Here is an 18,002-nt window from a genome sequence, read left to right as displayed (position 1 = left end):
GCCCTGAGTTAGTTTGATAACTATTGAAAAGAAGGACGGAAGCTGCTTGTTTATTTTTCATAAATGTGTGCACGTCTATGTGTGTTTGTGTGTGTTTGTGTGTGTGTGTTTGTTTGCATATGTGTTTTTATAGGCATGTGTTTGAAGAATATATTCTGAAAAGGTACTTCAAACAAATAGACCACAGTAGTGGCCTGACATTTGGAGAGTAATTTTCTCATCCTCTAACACCACATGTGAGATAATAAATGCATGTTTTTTTTTGTGTTTAAATGTTTTATTCATTTTCATTTTCAATTTTGTACATTCACTTATATACTGAATATTTGCAATAATAATAATATAATAATAAGAAAAGAAAAACCCCAACCTAAACACAACTCATAAACCCAACCTATCACTTTCATACACCCCTTCTTCTCCCCCTCCAACTTTCCTTTCTCCCTCCAACGATCACCCCTCCTACTTCCCTTTCCCCTCCTATCTTCCTTTCTCGCCTTCCTCACCCTCCTTCCCCTCTCATCCTCCTTACATTCCCCTCTTCCTCCCTCCTTACTTCTCCCTCTTCCTTTCCTCTACTTCTCACATGGTGCATTTCTCTATTCCTTAATCTATTCAGTTACGCTAAAAAGAAAAAAGAAGGGGAAAAAATAAAAATAAAAAAAAGAGAAAAATAAAAAGAAAAGATAAGGATCAACAGTATACAAGTGTATTCTTCTTATTCTATATATTGAAACTATATCTCCACCCACCCACCCACCCCCAATGAACCCCCCTCCCTAATCCCCTCCGACTTCCCAGGTCCCACACCCGGCACAGTTCAGTACCATTCACCTTCTAAAATATCTTATTAACAATAATAATGAAAATAAAATAAAAAGAACACCCCGAAAAAGAAAAAAAACGAAAAAGTAAATAAATAAAAATTTTTAAAGAAAATTTAAAAATCTTTTGCATTATGCTCAGCCTCCCATCATTCTTGAAATTTAAACAGTGTGAATCATTCCATTTATATTTTGTCCTCGTCCCTTACTTCTTTGATATTTACCCCCATCTTCCTGTAGACTCTCCAGATAGCCTTTCTTAACCTTATATTCAAATATTAATTTATACAAAAATCAGTTTATCTTCAAATACAGAGCAGTCTAATCATACTTTCGCTACTCATCTTCCTACCCTTCGTTTCACATCTCCATTCCTCCCAAGCCCAAATTGCATAAGATTAGGATCTCGCTCTTCACTTTAAAATCCTGAGCTTTTTATGTTATACTTCAAGCATGTAAATCCGTAAAATATGTGCCCAAAATCCATACCACTTCATTCAATCCCAAGATCCCTTCATCGATATCCCGCTCCACCTTCCCTTCTGCCCCACTCCTCCCAACTCCATTCATCCCAAACCGCAATTCAAATAAGTCTTAGTCCCCGCTTTCCTCACAGAAAACACTTCATGCGCAGTTTGGATTGAGATTCAAATAAGTCTTATAAAAGTCCCGTATAATATCTGTCTAAAATAAGCAATGCTTCTTTCCATTCCTCATCAGTACACAGCTTTACCATTTCATACCAAACAGAAATCCTAAAGTTTTAATCAGTCCAAAAGCTTAGAGAGTATTTTAAAGACATCGCTGGATCTATATTCTTTACTCTTCTGCCCTTCCGGAAAGAAAAGGCAACCCTCTACCTTATAACCACGTGTCCCGCTGCTTTGAAAATATGACTAAATCCTCAGTTTCCGCTCTTCTGCCTCTCCAGTAGGGGGAGAACAACTCCCTCCTTCTTGTAACCAAGTGACTTGCTGCTTGTCTTTCCTTCACCTTGTCCTTCCGCATTTCCGAGTGAGTCAAGAAGCCCCGCCTTCAGAGTTTTACAATAAAAGTCCCGAGCTTCCGAAACAGAGTTGATACGAAATCTTTGATTTTCGAGTGTAACTGTGATTCCAACTGGAGCTTCCCATTTATACTGTATTTGACGATTTCTTAGTTCTTGGGTTAAAAAAGTATAGCCTCTCCTTGCTTGCAGCATCTGGAGCGGGAGTTCTTTAAAGACGAACAAATCATGGCCATCGATTCGGAGCCTGTTGTTGTAAAACTTTTGGATGATCGCATTATATACTCTTGTGAAAAAGTATATAATTATGTCTCTTGGAAGCTGTCGTTGTTCTGCTACACACGAATTCTGGCGATAGATTTTTCGAATATTCCAATCAAAATTGATTACCGGACCACCCACCGCTTGGCTGAAAGCTTCTACAAACGTCTGTTTCAAGTTCTCTCCTTTCTTTTCGGGCAGTCCTCTGACTCTTATTGCAAACGCCTTTCTGTTATAATTTATCATTATAAGTTGTGTTTGAGTATCTCTAATCTCTTGTTGTAATGCTTGGATGTTAGAAGTCAAATTAAGATTAGCCTCCTCCAAAGTTTCCAGTTTAGTCTCCATTTCTTCGATATAATCTGTCAAGGTAGACGTAACTTCAAACATATCCGCCTTTATTTGGGCAATTTTAGTCTGTATTTTATCGCATAAATCCAGCACAAATTCTTTGATTTCTTGTTTAAAGTCATTGATTATTTGAAAAAAAAGCTCCTGTGTCAAGGAATCTCCAGTAGGGGGTGTAGGAGGCAAAGGCAGCGATTTACTAACAAGTTCTTTAAGCACATGCGGGGGGGATTTTTTTGCCTGCTTAGACCTGGGAGGCATTATAGATAAGAGCTGAGAATAAACAGATAAACAGTGTCTTCACCTGGTCAGTTCTCAATAAATTATTTGTAGATTTTGCTTGTTAATGAGTAGCAGTCTCCGGGGAGATAAAGCCGGTTAATTACGTCATCAATCACCAACACAGTAAAAACGCCATTTTATAGCGCGGTTGCACAAAGAAGTTTCAAAGGAAAAACAAGGCTGGTGTTTAGATAGTTATAAAAAGAAAAACATCACAGGAGTAAGACCCGCTCGTGTTAGCCTTAAGTTGCTTTAAACAATTTATCATTGTCCTGAGTGGGGGGGTCGCCTGTCTAGGGCTGCAAAAAGGCAGCTGCGAAGAACTGGCTGGAGATAAGAGCTCAGTTACGCTGGATCTCTTCTCCGTTCGCAGCCCAAAAAAAGGAAAGGGGGCTGCGAACTACGAATAAATCCTAGCACCTGAGCTTCTGCCTGCCCCTTTCTGCCAGAAAGGGGTGATATCTATTGATCTTGATTAGATATACAGACCAGAACTCTGAGAGGGGCTCCGTTGAGCTCCTTCGGCGACAGGCTCCTCCCACAGGAAGTCAATAAATGCATGTTTTATACACCTTCCTTTGAAGTCAATTTTTCCAGCCTCCCCAACATACAGTACAGTATGTCAATGTTCTTTTTAAATAAATAAACAACCCCAAAAGAAAAACAAAGCAAGCTTTTCATGACATCCAATGATTTATTGGGGCTCCATCATCTCTCGCTCTTTGATGCGTTGATGATGTTAAGGTGAGACTGATGAACCACCAGGGAAACCGATGACCCAACTGATCCAGAAAGGTCCCATTGTCCTCTTCACAAAGCTTGGACAGCGCAGTCACAATGCATTGGGTGGTCTCTTGCACGCTGATTTCCGGCTGCCACAAAAAAGGACCTCATAAGACTTAGAGAATCGGTCTGGGTCAGCCCAGAACTCTCCCCTAAGCAAATCAGCAGGATACATTTGGATCTCTTGATCATAAATATTCAACCATAACAGAGATGGATTTGCATTAAACAGGCCAGTCTCATTTTGGCTTATAAAGGCATATGATGCCAACTCACGGTAATGGGTGATGATGCAAAACATCATTAAAAAATCCCAAAATTTGGGTTAAATAAATTAGGCTAACCACAGATGAGCGTGCCTTGCAAGTGCAGGCATTGAGTCAACCAAATTGCCTCTTAAAATTTGCAAAGCAGAACTTGTATTATTTGCTCTAAGCATGTGAATCTTCCCCTCTCATCATTTCCAAAATAAATGGGTGAATGCTGCTTTGAATCTCCCATATGAGATGGGCTGAGTCCTTGTCATTTCAGACATAAGCACTTGCCTTTCCTGCAGGCCTAGGGCTCTGCAAATAGGGAGTAGTATATACCAGTAGCTGAAATTGGAGGAGATTGAAAGGGGAGAAAGCAAGATTTAGTAGATTTCCTTCTAAGTGCAAATGGATTTAAAACTTTTTAAAGATGAATATTGTTCAGTTTGTTCTGTTAAAATCTCCATCCCTTCATTTGTCTTCACACCTAATTTGATGTTTTAGCTCAAAGTGTAGTGTACCTTTAACAGAAGTATTTGTTATGTCCAGTGGTGGGATTCTATTAATTTAAGAACCGGTTCTTTGCCCTAATGACCAGCTGGATAGGTGGGGCTCGGTGGTCATGTGACTGAATGGACATGGCCAACTCAACGTTATGTCGATGGGCGCTTTGTCTTAGCAGTTACAATGTAATAAGGGTTAACTGGAGAGGCAGTTTCTGTAAGCAGGGCAATAAAGATTAAGGTAGAAACAAGACGAGAATGTTTCCTTCCTGCCTTCCTTACAGGATTAGCCCTGTAAAGTGGGGAAAAACAAAATGAAGTTTCTTCCAACAACTGGTTCTTTGAATTGCTTAGAAAGTTCTTTCTGGTGCTCTCTGAGCTCGGTTGTTTTCTTGCAGATCATCCAAACTAGGTAACATCAACAGTGCTAGGGAAAATCATCACTAGCGCTGATGATGTTGCATAGTTGGGTAATGAAACATCTTCAAGAACACAGTTCAAAGCACCAAGGACCCTTCATTTCAACCCTGAGCCTACAAACATTCGCCTTTATTGGTTTCCTGTGTCAAAAAGAAAAAGTTACAATTGGGTTGCAAGAAGTTTTAATTGAACCAGGATGGATGGCGACACTCATAATCCCATCGGCTGAATATTGAAGAGACTGGTATTTCGTGAGCATGGTTAGAGCAGCCTGCATGGGTTAAAAAAGAAAAGAAAAGAAAAACACATTGAAGAGAAAAAGGAAGAATAAGATGAAAATAAATGGCGTACAACAGGATATTATGTATTAAATGTTACGTGGGGGCCTGGAGAGCTAGATCAAAAATGAACTAAAACATTCCTTGAGGACACAAAAGGGAAGAAATATCTATCTTAATTATTTTGCAATCTCATGCAAATGGAAACATGTATCTGGTTCTGTTTACTAACCTCAGTTCTCAAAACAATTTCCCATTAAATTGTTGCTTTCTGCAAATAAGTAGTATTTGTAGCACCCCAAGGCAACAATTCCCACTGTCAGCATTTTAATTCTTTCCCAATGAATTTTTTACATAATAAATGAAAATGATAAGCATTTCAGTAGCAGAAAAACTTACGAAAACAACCTGTTCAAGTCACCTTCTTCTTCTTTTTGATCTCAGTCCTTACATGAGAGATAAATCATTCTCCAAAATAAATGAAATCACTGTTTCAAAGAACCCTCCACCCCACCATTGAATTTGGACCCAATTCTTGAGAAGAATCACTCAAAAGTGCTGGGGAACACTTTAATAGAAGACTTCTCCATCAGATGGACAAAACTGATGAAAGAAATACAAGGAAAGGAGGAATCGCCAACGTTTGTTTCAAATGCCTCTTTTCACTGCGGGAGATAATGTTATAATGAACGGACAACACCCATCCTTAGACTTCCTGAGAAACTGTATTTGAATTTGTTTGCTGCCAACTGTCAGTGATTCTGGCTGGCCCCCCACAACTAATTGAGTTACTATTGAAAGCAGAAGGAAGACAAGCTACTGACCTACAGAATGTGTGTATGATGTACTTGCATCCACAGCTGAGATATACTTTATAGGACACACTGTAGAAATAAGGAGAACTTTCCTGATGGTGAAAACAATTAACCAGGAGAACAGCTCGCCTTCAGAAGCTACGGTTGCTCCATACTGTAGGGTTATTACAGTAAATCATCTGGATGGTTCTTAGAACTGTGGTTACACGTGTAAGTACAAACTGCAGCAATTCTTTGCTTGTCAGCGATTCTTTGCTTGCAGTGTGTTCCCAGGCATGAACAAGGACATGGGATGATACAATTACCTGTAACATTTACTCATTTGAATGTATAACACTTGATTCTTTCAGTGTATGAGAACATGCACATTCTCATGAACACCAATGATGTAATGACTAACCAATTATTGTGCCTTGGAGACTTGTTAACCAATAATGATATAACACGTAAAGTAGGTGAGAACTAAGAATCTGCAAAGATATAAAAATGATGTCTGATGATTAATAAGTTGCTGTTGATTCTACACAATAAACTGCTGTTGATTCTTCTGTTGTTTCTGGATGCTCAATAAACTGCTGTTGGTTTTGCTAGCCGTGGATTGTTTACTTTCATTCATCTTCAGCCTTGGGAACCTAATGCAACACCATACTAAGGTTTTTAAGAAGAGATGGGACAGTCATTTGTTTGAAATCGGGTTTCCCGATTGAGCAGGAGAGATCAGAAAGAGAAAATTTGTCTACAAAGAGTTTTTTGGGGAATATGGCAACACAATCTCCCTCTTTCTCTCCCTGTCTCTCTCTCTCTCTTCTTTTTTGGTAAGATATTGTATGGATGTACAAGGAGTTGTTTGTGTACGTGTGCATGTTGAAAAAAAATACATTCTAAAAAACAGTTGAAAAGGATAGACCATGCTTCTGGCTTGAGATATGGGGTTATCTTTCTTTCACACATTGACACTGTCTATGTGACCCTAAATATCTATTTTGTTAACACTTGTAGAATCCGGCTTCCCAACCTCCCAACCAAAACAGGTGTCATTGGTCCTACGTACCATATTTTTTGGATTATAAGATGCACCTGACTATAAGACACACCTAAATTTAGAAGAGGAAAACAAAAAAGAGGGGATTTGGCCTCTACGCACTGCATTTTCAGCCCTTTTGGGGGGGCTTTTTCTGGCCCTTTTCCAGCCTTTTTTCTACCCATTTTTGAGACCTTTTTGAGGTTTTTTTGGCTCATTTTGGGGGCATTTTGGTACGTAGTACGTTTTCGAAGCTTTTTTTCAGCCTGTTTTTGAAGCTTTTTTCAGCCTGTTTTTGAGACTTTTTTCAGCCCATTTTTGAGGCTCTTTGGCCCTTTTTTCCCAAAAAAGCTTAAAAAAAACCCTTAAAAATGGGCCCGAAAAAGGCCCGAAAAATGGGCCAAAAAGGCTGGAAAAAGGGCTGAAAAGACCAGAAAAGGCCCAGAAAAGGGGTGTGTAGAGGCCAAAAAATGGCTGACTGGTGGGCAGGGATTCAGGAATATTTGTTCTATAAGATGCACAGACATTTTCACCCCCTTTTGGGAGACAAAAAAAGTGTGTCTTATAGTCTGAAAAATATGGTAGTACCATTACTTTTTTCTTTACAAAATGTGTTTAATAATACATGCAAATGTTTGAGATCTTGTGAAACAAAGAAAACAACAAGGCCAGGACTTTCCTGGGAGGAATTAGTTTAATAAAGCGCCATCACCTCTTAGTGCATTATGCGCCAACGACATCAAGGGGAGACTGGTGGATCACCAGGAAACGTGACGACCCAACCAATCCAGAAAGGTCCCGTTGTCCTTCTCGGAAAGTGTGGATAGCACTTTCATGATGCCTTGTGTGCTCTCTTCCACGCTCATTCCCGGCTGCCACAAAAAAAATTGCATAAGGTTTATAAGAATAAGTCCTGCCCAGACCAGATTCTTCACCTAAGCCCATCAGCAGAATGCAGTTGGGCCTCTTGATTTTAAATTGTCAACCCTAATAGAGATGTATTTGCATTATACAGGCCATGGTCATTTTAGCTTATGGGGTGGCATGGTGGCCTAGAGATGGAGCTCTCGCCTCACACAGGAGGCTATGAGTTCAATCCTAGGTAGAGGCAGATATTTCTCTCTCTGGGCACAATGAAAATATATCTGCTGAACAAAACTCCGCATTGGCAACAGGAGTGGCATCCGGCCAGTAAATACTCTCCTAGCTGCATTCAATTGTCTGGACTCCACCCCGCAAGGGGTTATGGGATCGTTAAAAGAAGATACTAATTGTTATTTTAGCTTATAAAGTTATACAAACAAAATGGTCCACACCAATGATCAGGTGATGATCCAATATATCATGTACAGTTAGTCCTCAAATTAGCAGCTGTTCAAAGTTACAACGGCAATGAAAAAAGTAACTCAAAAAGGACACTTTTAACCATCACAGTTTCATGGTCAAAATTCAGGTAATCAGCATGTATTTCCAACCGTTGCAATTTCTCAGAATGATGGGATTCCTATTTGCAACCTTCCCATCCAGCTTCTCACAAGCAGAGTCGATGGGATAGGGTCGGGTGGGGGATATTGGATTTGCTTAACAACCACATGATTTACTTCACAACTGCAACAATTTGCTAAGATCTGCTTTGTTTAGCAATATAAATTGTCCAAATTGTACAATTGAGGACTATCTGTAATGACTAAATTTGAACTATTTGAATAAATTATGTGAACGATGGGTGAGCTGTCCTTGCAAGTGCAAATACTGAGTCAATGAAGTGGCTTCAGAGGTGGTATTCAGCAGGTTCTGACCAGTTCTGGAGAACTGGTAGCAGGGGTGGGTTGCTGCCAGTTTTAGTACCGGTTTGCAACCTGAACGCAACCCGCAAGCTGCTTGTGCTGCTCAATGTTAATTGTTCTTTGTGCACGCACAGAACAATTTACAGTGAACTGCGCATGCGCAGTCACTAAAAACAACAATGGTGGCGGCCCAGCGGCGGTGAGCGAATCGGTTTGGGGGTGTGGCAGGCCTGGGAAACTGCTAGTTCTGCGACCCAGGCCTGAATTCCACTATCAGTTTGGCCGAACCGGGCCGAACCGGGAGCAACCCATCTCTGATCGGTAGCGGAAATTTTGAGTAGTTTGGAGAACCAGTAAATACCACCTTTGACTGCCCCCGCCCCATCTATTCTCTGCCTCCCTATCAGGAGGGAATGGGGATTTTACAGTAACCTTCCCCTGCCACACACACCAAGACACACACACCAAGCCATGTCCACAGAACCACTAGTAAAAATTGTTGAATCCCACCTCTGAGTTTCTTCTAATATTTGTAAACAGGATTTTTTGTGATTTGTTTAATATGAGGGTCTTCCTCTACCTTCCTCGCCTATAGTTCCAAAGCAAATGGGCCAACCCTCCCTTGAGTCTTAAACATGAGAACAACAGAATCTTTGTTATTTCAGTTATAAGCACATGCTTTGCTGCAGAAATTTCTTCCCCTGGAAATAGGAAAGATCACCAATAGCACAAACAGGAAGAGATTCCTATAGGGGAAGTGAGCTTGAGTCAATTTTCTTCTAAGAGGAAATTGAAATGAAGTTTTCTAGGGACAATTTGTTCCTGTTCCGATTTCCATTCTTCATTCTCTTCACACCTAATCTTTTAATTCAATGTGTAGCAGTGGTTCTCAACCTGTGGTCTGCGGAGACCTGGGGTGGGAGGGCACAATATCATCACAATATCATCTGCAAAGGCTTGCAGAAATATTATGATTTAAATCTTGTGTAGTCCGTGGCCACAACAGCATAGCAATTAGACATGTATACCACTCTACAGAGCTTTACAGTTCTAAGCGGTTTATAGAGTCATCATATTGCCCCCAACAATTTAGGTCCTCATTTTACCCACCTGGGAAGGTTTGGAAGGTTGAGTCAATCTTGAGCCTGGTGAGATTTGAACTGCCATATTGCAAGCAGCCGGCAGTCAGCAGAAATAGCCTGCAGTACTGCCCACTAACCACTGCGCCACCGTGGCTCAAAAGGTAAGGTGAAGAAAAGATTGAGAACTACGGATCTATAGCATAACTTTTGCAGAAGTATTCAACATACCTCTGTTTGCACAGCATATTCAATAAAATATAAAAACATTTAGAGACTCATTTGAGCATTACCATAAGACATCTGATGGCTCTTTCTACATTAAAAAAAAACTTACATGTGGGTTGCGAGCAGTTTTAACCGAGCCAGGATGGATGGCGATGCTCATAATCCCATCGGCTGAATATTCAAGAGCCTGGCACTTGGTGAGCATGTTTAAAGCAACCTGCAGGATTGAAAAACAGAACAATTAGATAAGAAAGCCCTGAAGAGAAAAAGGAAGGAAAGGGGGAAGAACACAGGGTATTGGAGTTAGAAAAGGCCTAAGAGGCACACTAGAACTGGACTAAACAACTTCTTGGGAACACTACGGGAAGGAAGCCAGCCATATGCATCATTCTGGTTAGCAAAGATATCTCTATACTAGTTGATAATCTGGCTTTGCCCGGGTATTTATTTATAGGGGGAAAATGTACGAACCAAATGTAATTTCTTTTAAAAATCTTGTCCACCTTCTTATCATATATTAAATAAGCATGCCAACCATATACCAAATCATATCCCTCAATAGTCAATATTCTATCCTCTGTTGTTAATCCAATCACTAATTGTTGATAAAACTACTGCTTCATAGTATAGTTTTAAGTTGGGCATTTTCAAACCTCCTCTTTCACGTATATCTTGCATTATTTTAAGTTTTATTCTCGGTTTCTTCCCTGCCCAAACAAAGTTATTAATACCTTTCTGCCATTCTTCCAAATTTGCATCTTTTTTGAGTATTGGTATCAATAGTAAATTACCAAATGTAATTTCTAATGTTGGATTTTCCCGTTTACCAGAGGGAGCCACCTTGTGGAGTACAGTGAAACCGTTACCATGGCAACTCCACTGTGCTGTACAATAGAAGCCATTGTATGGCAGTACAGTAGAATCCATTTTAAGGCACAACAGGCTGTGTCTTAACAGAACACACATCCTGAGGGGGTGTTAGGGGTGGCTTGGATTAGCATGCATGCATCCCTCTCAATGCAACTACAGGCAGTCTGCGCCAGTTCAAAATCTGGAAACACCATTGGTAGAAGAGCAAAGGCAATAGAGGTAAAGCAAGATTGCCGACCCAGAGCTGTGACAGTGTTCAATACCACACATAGCGTTGCCTCTAGGCAATTGGTTAGAAATGCATCTTTAGGAAGAAGCAGACGTGGACAAAGGCATTACTGGACGAAAAAGGAGGCTCCACTACAGATAGTCCTCAACTGATAACAGTAGTTTACGAGTCATTGCTCTCGTAAATTGCCAGTTGAGACATCACGTGACCAAATTACTCAACGCTGTTTGAGGCAGTGATTAAGTGAATGCTGTGGTGGTTAGACAAATGCCATGTTTGTTGAACAAACCCAGTTTAACCAATGGGATTTTTGCTGAAGTGGTGGTAAACAGCAAAACACAGGCATGGGACCACGGGCTATTGCAAATGGCTGTAAAGATGAACTGCTTGCCTAGCACCCAAAATATAACCATGCATTTTGAATTTTTGAAATCAGGTCGTAAGTAGCTGTTGGGGAATGGCTATCAAAACTCAGTAAGCAACCAGTCAGAAGTTGAGAACTCCCTGGATCTTCAGGCAGGTCCACCTAGAAAACCCATCTGGTACCTAACTAGGTAGGGAAGAAGAAGAAGAAGAAGGAGAAGGAGAAGGAGAAGGAGAAGGAGAAGGAGAAGGAGAAGGAGAAGGAGAGGAAGAAGAGGAAGAGGAAGAGGAAGAGGAGGAGGAGGAAGAGGAGGAGAAGAAAAAGAAGAAGAAGGAGAAGAAGAAGAAGCCTCAAGATGTTTCTAAATGTACCTTACTGCAACGATATGCAATTATCTTCACGTTTTTCAAAAAAACCACATTCTCAATTGATCCGGCAATGCTGGATATGTTAATAATGGCTGCCTTGCTGCTGCTCAGCCCTTGGCACGGACTCCTCCGGGCTGCCCTCTTCAGAAGGGGCAGAAATGCCTGGTAGAGAGAAGAAAAAAGAGGAGGAGCTACAGTGAAGCCTAGAAAAAGAACTGTGCATTAACAGGAAAAGGTCTCCTGTCATCTTCTGCAAAGGGACCTTCATAGAGTCATCTAGACCTAAGCCCAACTGGGAAAACTACTCTAATGCTCTTTGGTGGGCTACCCTTAAAGATGGGTCAATGCCTCCAGTTGATGCAGTGCCTGGGTGATGGATAAGGAAGGTCTAGGAGCCATGGTGGTGCAGTGGTTACAATGCAGTATTGCAGACTAACTCTGTCCACTGCCAGGAGTTCGATTCTGATGGGGCTCAAGGTGGACTGAGCCTTCCATCCTTCCGAGGTTGGGAAAATGAGGACTCAGATTGTTGTGGGTGACATGCTGACACTATAAACCACTTAGAGGGCTCTAAAGCACTATGAAGCGGTTTGGGAGTATTTTCTTCCCTATAAGGGAGCTGTTGCCACCAATGTTCCAACCTTTTCCCAAATCAATGTACAATGTCTACTTCTTTGTTTTCACCATTACGATATTTCCTTGCATTCTAGCCGCACCGAATTCGGCTGTTCAATCTTCAACAACATACCCATTCTCTTTGCTTCGCTTCCTCATAAACAAACCTGAGTCATTTGCAGTGGGCCAATCGTATTGACAGAGTAAACTCTCATCATATCCTTGGCATTTTCTGTTTCCAGATCATTGGGAGATGAAGTGCCAGCGTTGTTGATTAGGATGTTCATCCCTCCTTCTCCAACACATTTTTCCACTTCTTTCAGAGCTGACTGGATGCTTTCAAGATTAGTGACATCTAAGGAAAAGCAATTTTATTTAAATTTCAGCAACATAGCCTTTTAGAATGGCAAGGGAAGAGTTTCCTATATGCCTATTCTTGTAGCTAACCACCTTATGGAATAGCAGAATAGAGAACAGAATTTTCCTGTTTTTAACTGGGGGGGGGGGAATCATACACCATACAACTGAAACTTAAAAGAAACCACAGTGGATGGCATCATCACCACCACCAATAAAATTTATAGCAATAGCAATAGCAGTTAGACTTATATACCGCTTCATAGGGTTTTCAGCCCTCTCTAAGCGGTTTACAGAGTCAGCATATTGCCCCCAACAATCCGGGTCCTCATTTTACCCACCTCGGAAGGATGGAAGGATGAGTCAACCCTGAGCCGGTGAGATTTGAACAGCCGAACTGCAGAACTGCAGTCAGCTGAAGTAGCCTGCAGTGCTGCATTTAACCACTGTGCCACCTCGGCTCTTATTATTATTAGTTATTAGTTACTATTATTGATTAGTAATTGTTGTTGTTAGTTGCAAAGCCGTGTCTGACCCATCGCAAGCCCATGGACAATGTTCCTCCAGGCCTTCCTGTCCTCTACCATCCTCTGGAGTCCATTTAAGCTCACTCCTACTGCTTCAGTGACTCCATCCAGCCACCTCATTCTCTGCCGTCCCCTTCTTCTTTTGCCCTCCATCGTTCCCAGCTTTAGGCTCTTCTCCAGTGAGTCCTTTCGTCTCATTAGGTGGCCAAAGGATTTGAGTTTCATCTTCAGGATCTGGCCTTCTAAAGAGCAGTCAGAGTTGCTCTCCTCTAGGACTGACTGGTTTGATCACCTTGCAGTCCAAGGCACTCGCAGGATTAGTAATGTGACCATATTAAAAACCCGTAAGGCCAATACAGAGAGAACAGTAGAACATGTTTATAATAAATGGTTATCCCTGCAGTTCACCCCCATCTCTTCTATGTAATATAGTCTATTTCCTTCAAAATGGAGTTTGATCTAATTGATTATAAACTTTGATTATAAACTTGATTATAAAAATTGCAGTCTCGCTACTGATATGCAGCAGATGCATTTCCTGCAGGAAGTAAAAAGTTAGGGTGTCTCAATGTTTTTTTAAATAAGGATCGATGTGAGCAGTTCTTTCTGCAGAATATAATTTCCAACCAAAGATTATATGTGCAAACTCTTCAACAGCTGCTGTACTAAAAGCACATGGTCTTTCTTCAAACGGATCTCCTTGGAACTTCCCATAGCTTACCATGGAATCTACTTGTTCAATGTGTGCTTTAGGAAAAGCTTGTCTAACACATGGAAGGCATCTAAGTTAAATTATTTTCTTTTTGGGAAAGAAGTTTGTACTGTTCTGATGTAGGCTTCCCAAGAGCACGAAGCTGACTCTTCGTCCTGCTAAAACCTCTTGTATTTAGTTTAAAGGGAATTCCTCTCCAGCAAAGTCCTGCCTAACAGTCTTTCAAGAGATTTCACAACTACAGACCTTTATCAGGCTTGGAGAGCTGCCAGGCCGATATCTTCCAAACACCCCTCTGTGGCAGACAATACTTGACAAGGAAATCAGGAACAGATTTTCACCCTAATGAGTTAAATTAATTGTCTCCTGCAAACTCCCCTCCCCTTTTGCTCCTCCCTGTGGCTTTATTCCCAAGTCAGCCTTGCTCCTTAGCTGTTCCCTTCTCTTGGCAGCTCTGCGCAGCACCTGGCAGCTCTGTGCATGCACACATTGGAAACAGGCTCCAGCTGTTCTTCTGCCCCACTGATCTCTGACTCTGAAGGCATCTGATAACTTTCAGACGGCCCTAGCCCCATCTCCGACGCAGAGCCTTCCCCAAACTCCAGGACTGGCCCATGTTCCTCCCCAACCTCTTCACTGTCTGAGTCTGCCAGCAGCTCCGTTGGCAGTTGGCGTGCCACAACATGTACTGAGCAAGCCACATAAAGCCGTTAGAACCAGAGCTATTGCAGGTTTTGTTAGTTCCAGGGATGACTGTGAACTGGATGCTCAGGGCATTCCTGTAGTACAAACTCTGTCCTTAAAACATACCTAATTGCAACACCACCAGATTCGGATGTTTGCAAGCCAACTCTCTCACTTCCTGGAGAAAAAGAAGATCACAGACAGAAGATTATAGGTACACCATATGGATATCTTGTGAAATAGGGGTCAGTATTAATCTGGCCAATTAGGGTCAAAGCATCTCCTTATTAGAAAACAAATACCGTATTTTTCACAGTATAAGACGCATCTTTTTTCCTCAAAAAAGAGGCTGAAAATCTGGGTGCATCTTATACATCAAATACAGCATTTTTTTGCCTCCCGAAGCTCTGCCCCTTCACCAGAATGGCTGTGCATACTCTTATGGAGCCTTTCAGAGAGCTCCTGGGGGCTGGGGAAGGCAGAAATGAACAAAAAATGGGCCTTTTTTGCCCCCCCCCCCCCGCATCAGCACTCTATAAGTTTCCACAAGGCTATGCATGCAATTTTTTTGACAAAAATGAGCCCGTTTTTGCAAAAAATGGGCCATTTTTTGGAGGTTTGTAGAGTGCAAAACCCTTTTTCCCCCTTTTGGAAAGCTCTTTAACTGATTGATCAAGTGCTGTGCCAGCAGAAACAAAGTCTTAGGTGCTGCAGATTGTCAGCAATTTCCTTCTCCAGCACATGGATAAATACACCTGGAAACATCTACCTACCTACCTACCTACTCTCTCTCTCTCTCTCCCTACCTACCTACTGTATTTCTCTCTCTCTCTCTATCCCTCTATCTACCTACCTACTCTCTCTCCCTACCTATCCACTGAATTTCTCTATATATATATATTTCTCTCTCTATCCTTCTACCTACCAACCTACCTACTCTATCTATCTATCTATCTACTGTATTTCTCTATTTCTCTATTTCTCTCTCTCTCTCCCTTTATCTACATACCTACCTACCTACTCTCTCTCTCTTCCTACCTACCTACTGTATTTGTCTCTCTTTCTCTCCCTCTCGTTCCCTCTATCTATCTACCTACTTTTTTAAAAAAAAAATTGCCTCTTCAAAACCTTGTTGCATCGTATACTCAGGTGCATCTTATACGCTGAAAAATATGGTAAATCTACTTACATTTTGTTTGCTGAAATAAAATGCATGAAGCAGAGTATTTATGGCATGGAAGTGAGAGTGGCTTGCGAGGATACAAAATCAGTGAGGTGTCAGGAATCACATTAATGTGAATTACATTTTAAGTATATTTTTAAAACCATCTCACTTCATGCATTATGCCTTAATTGTGCTTTCTATTTTCCTATGTTGGTTATATTTCTGTCTGAATAGCATTGCTTTTTAATTCTGTTGTTGTTGTTGAATGTAATAAAAAAAGACTGCTATGTTAAAGAAAAAACTAACACAGTAATTATAGTGTTAAAAAGAAGTTAATACATAATATAACTAAAGCAAAGAGAATGTAAGGAAATTAAATGTCTTCTGTTAGTGAACAGAATTTAAGGGAAACAAGAAAAGGTGACCTGTATACTACTTAAAAAGAATGAAACTCAAATCTCTGTTTTGCTTAGCATTCCTTGAAGCAAAGGGGCAAATTATAATTAGGGCATATATGTATGGATGCAGCTCACATATATTCCTGGCGAGTTCAAAATGCAAGGTTGACTTTCAGTCTCCGTTCAGCCTTAGTTTAACTTCTTAATCACTATTTCCAAGCCATCCTATGCTAACTGATTCTTACCTTAGATTCCTCTCCCTGCAGATCAAGAGATGTAGCAAAGACCCATTTGGGTGGACAGGGCAGCTCCAGAAATCTCTTCACCAGACCCAGGCCGATCCCCTGATCAGATCCTGTCACCAGAACACTGAAAACAGAGAAGCCAGCTGTCTTGGCCATCCCTCCAGGACCTGCAGCTTCAGCTTCCAACATGTTCGAAGGTTTAGTTCAAATGTATAACCTCATCAGAGGTGACAATATTAAGATAAAACATGCCACACCCATGAATATATTTTCTAATAAGCTTCGTGTCATGTCAGCCTCCCTCAGCAACCAAGAAAGAAACCACTTAACTCCATTTCACAGAATTAAGAGTAGTTTTACTGGTTGTGAAAAGATAGCAGCTAAGCAAAGCAAGATCTGAGGCAAAAGCGCGCGAAATCATAGATATCAATATGTGACCCAACCCCCTTCCCCTGGTAATCCCATCTCATAGTCCAATCTGTAAATCCCTCGGGTGTCATGTGAGTTCCATCTTCAAAAAGCATCATCAGGTTGGCATGCAGGACATTTGGCCTTGGCAGGCCCAATCACTATCTCCAGCATGTGTAGTAGAAGGTGAGAACAAAACTCCCTTTTCACAATCTCTCCTGTACTTAAAATTTCCCTTCCCAAATACCATGCCTCCTTAATACAGATGGATTCGGAAACAGAATTAGTTAAAGATTGTATGATAAAATGGGCTCAAAATATTGAAGAACCAATAATGTTGGATACATGGGAAAGAATCTGGGTAAGAAATGTGAAATTTACACAAGCTCAAAATCTGAGAGAAAAATTTTACAAGATGTTCTATAGATGGCATTTAGATCCTTAAAAGTTGGCTTCTATGTATCCGAATGTACAGCCTAAATGTTGGAGGTGTGGCTCTCTCGATGCTACATATTTTCATATATGGTGGACCTGCCAAAAGGTTAAGGCATTCTGGATAAAAATATGGTGGATTATGCAAAATATCTTTAAAAGAAGGATAAAGTTTACTCCTCAGTTATTTTTACTAGGTATATGTACTGACTTTACAGTGGTAGAGACTAACTTGATTCTGCACCTAATAACTGCAGCAAGACTGTTGGTGGCGCAATACTGGAAGAAGGAAGACTTGCCTACAATTCAAGAATGGACATTGAAAGTCACAAACTTAGCCGAGATGGCCAAAATATCGGCATATCTTAAAGATCACTCAAATGAGAGATATAAACGAGACTGGAAAAAATAGATTGACTATATACAAAATAAATACGGGACCAAGAAATTCCAGTTAGCCTATGCTTAAGATCAGAAATGATTTAAATTGTTTAAAGTTAGTTCAGCAAGAAGAAGCTAAGGTCAATGTAGAATGTCATTAATTTCTTTATTTCTTTTTTCTCAATAGATTTTAGACTGTGTTTGTTAAAAATCCATACCGTGTACGGGTTCTGGGAAGTCGGGGGGGAAGGAGGAGGGGGCTAGGGGGGTGGAGGGAGGGAGGGGCATACAAAAAAAATTGTACTTCGATGTTTTAATGATTGACGAATGATGAAATATTTGTGTTTTAAAAGAAATAAAA

General features: G+C 40.8%; 1 protein-coding gene across 1 annotated transcript; it reads right to left on the bottom strand.

Moving 5' to 3' along the window:
* Positions 1-7,550: 7,550 nt before the first annotated feature.
* On the bottom strand, positions 7,551-16,576 carry LOC116517562 (C-factor-like). The gene is made up of 6 exons (XM_032230589.1): positions 16,421-16,576; positions 14,739-14,790; positions 12,500-12,687; positions 11,721-11,879; positions 9,996-10,103; positions 7,551-7,664 (listed from the first exon to the last, which is right to left on the bottom strand). Exons 1-6 carry the CDS (start codon positions 16,574-16,576, stop codon positions 7,551-7,553), a joined length of 777 nt encoding a protein of 258 aa, XP_032086480.1.
* Between the last annotated feature and the right edge of the window lie 1,426 nt (positions 16,577-18,002).

This window comes from Thamnophis elegans, chromosome 14 (assembly GCF_009769535.1).
Source record: "Thamnophis elegans isolate rThaEle1 chromosome 14, rThaEle1.pri, whole genome shotgun sequence".
NCBI lineage: Eukaryota > Metazoa > Chordata > Lepidosauria > Squamata > Colubridae > Thamnophis > Thamnophis elegans.
The sequence above is the reverse complement of the archived record's forward strand: the minus strand, read 5'-3'. Positions and strand labels throughout refer to the sequence as shown.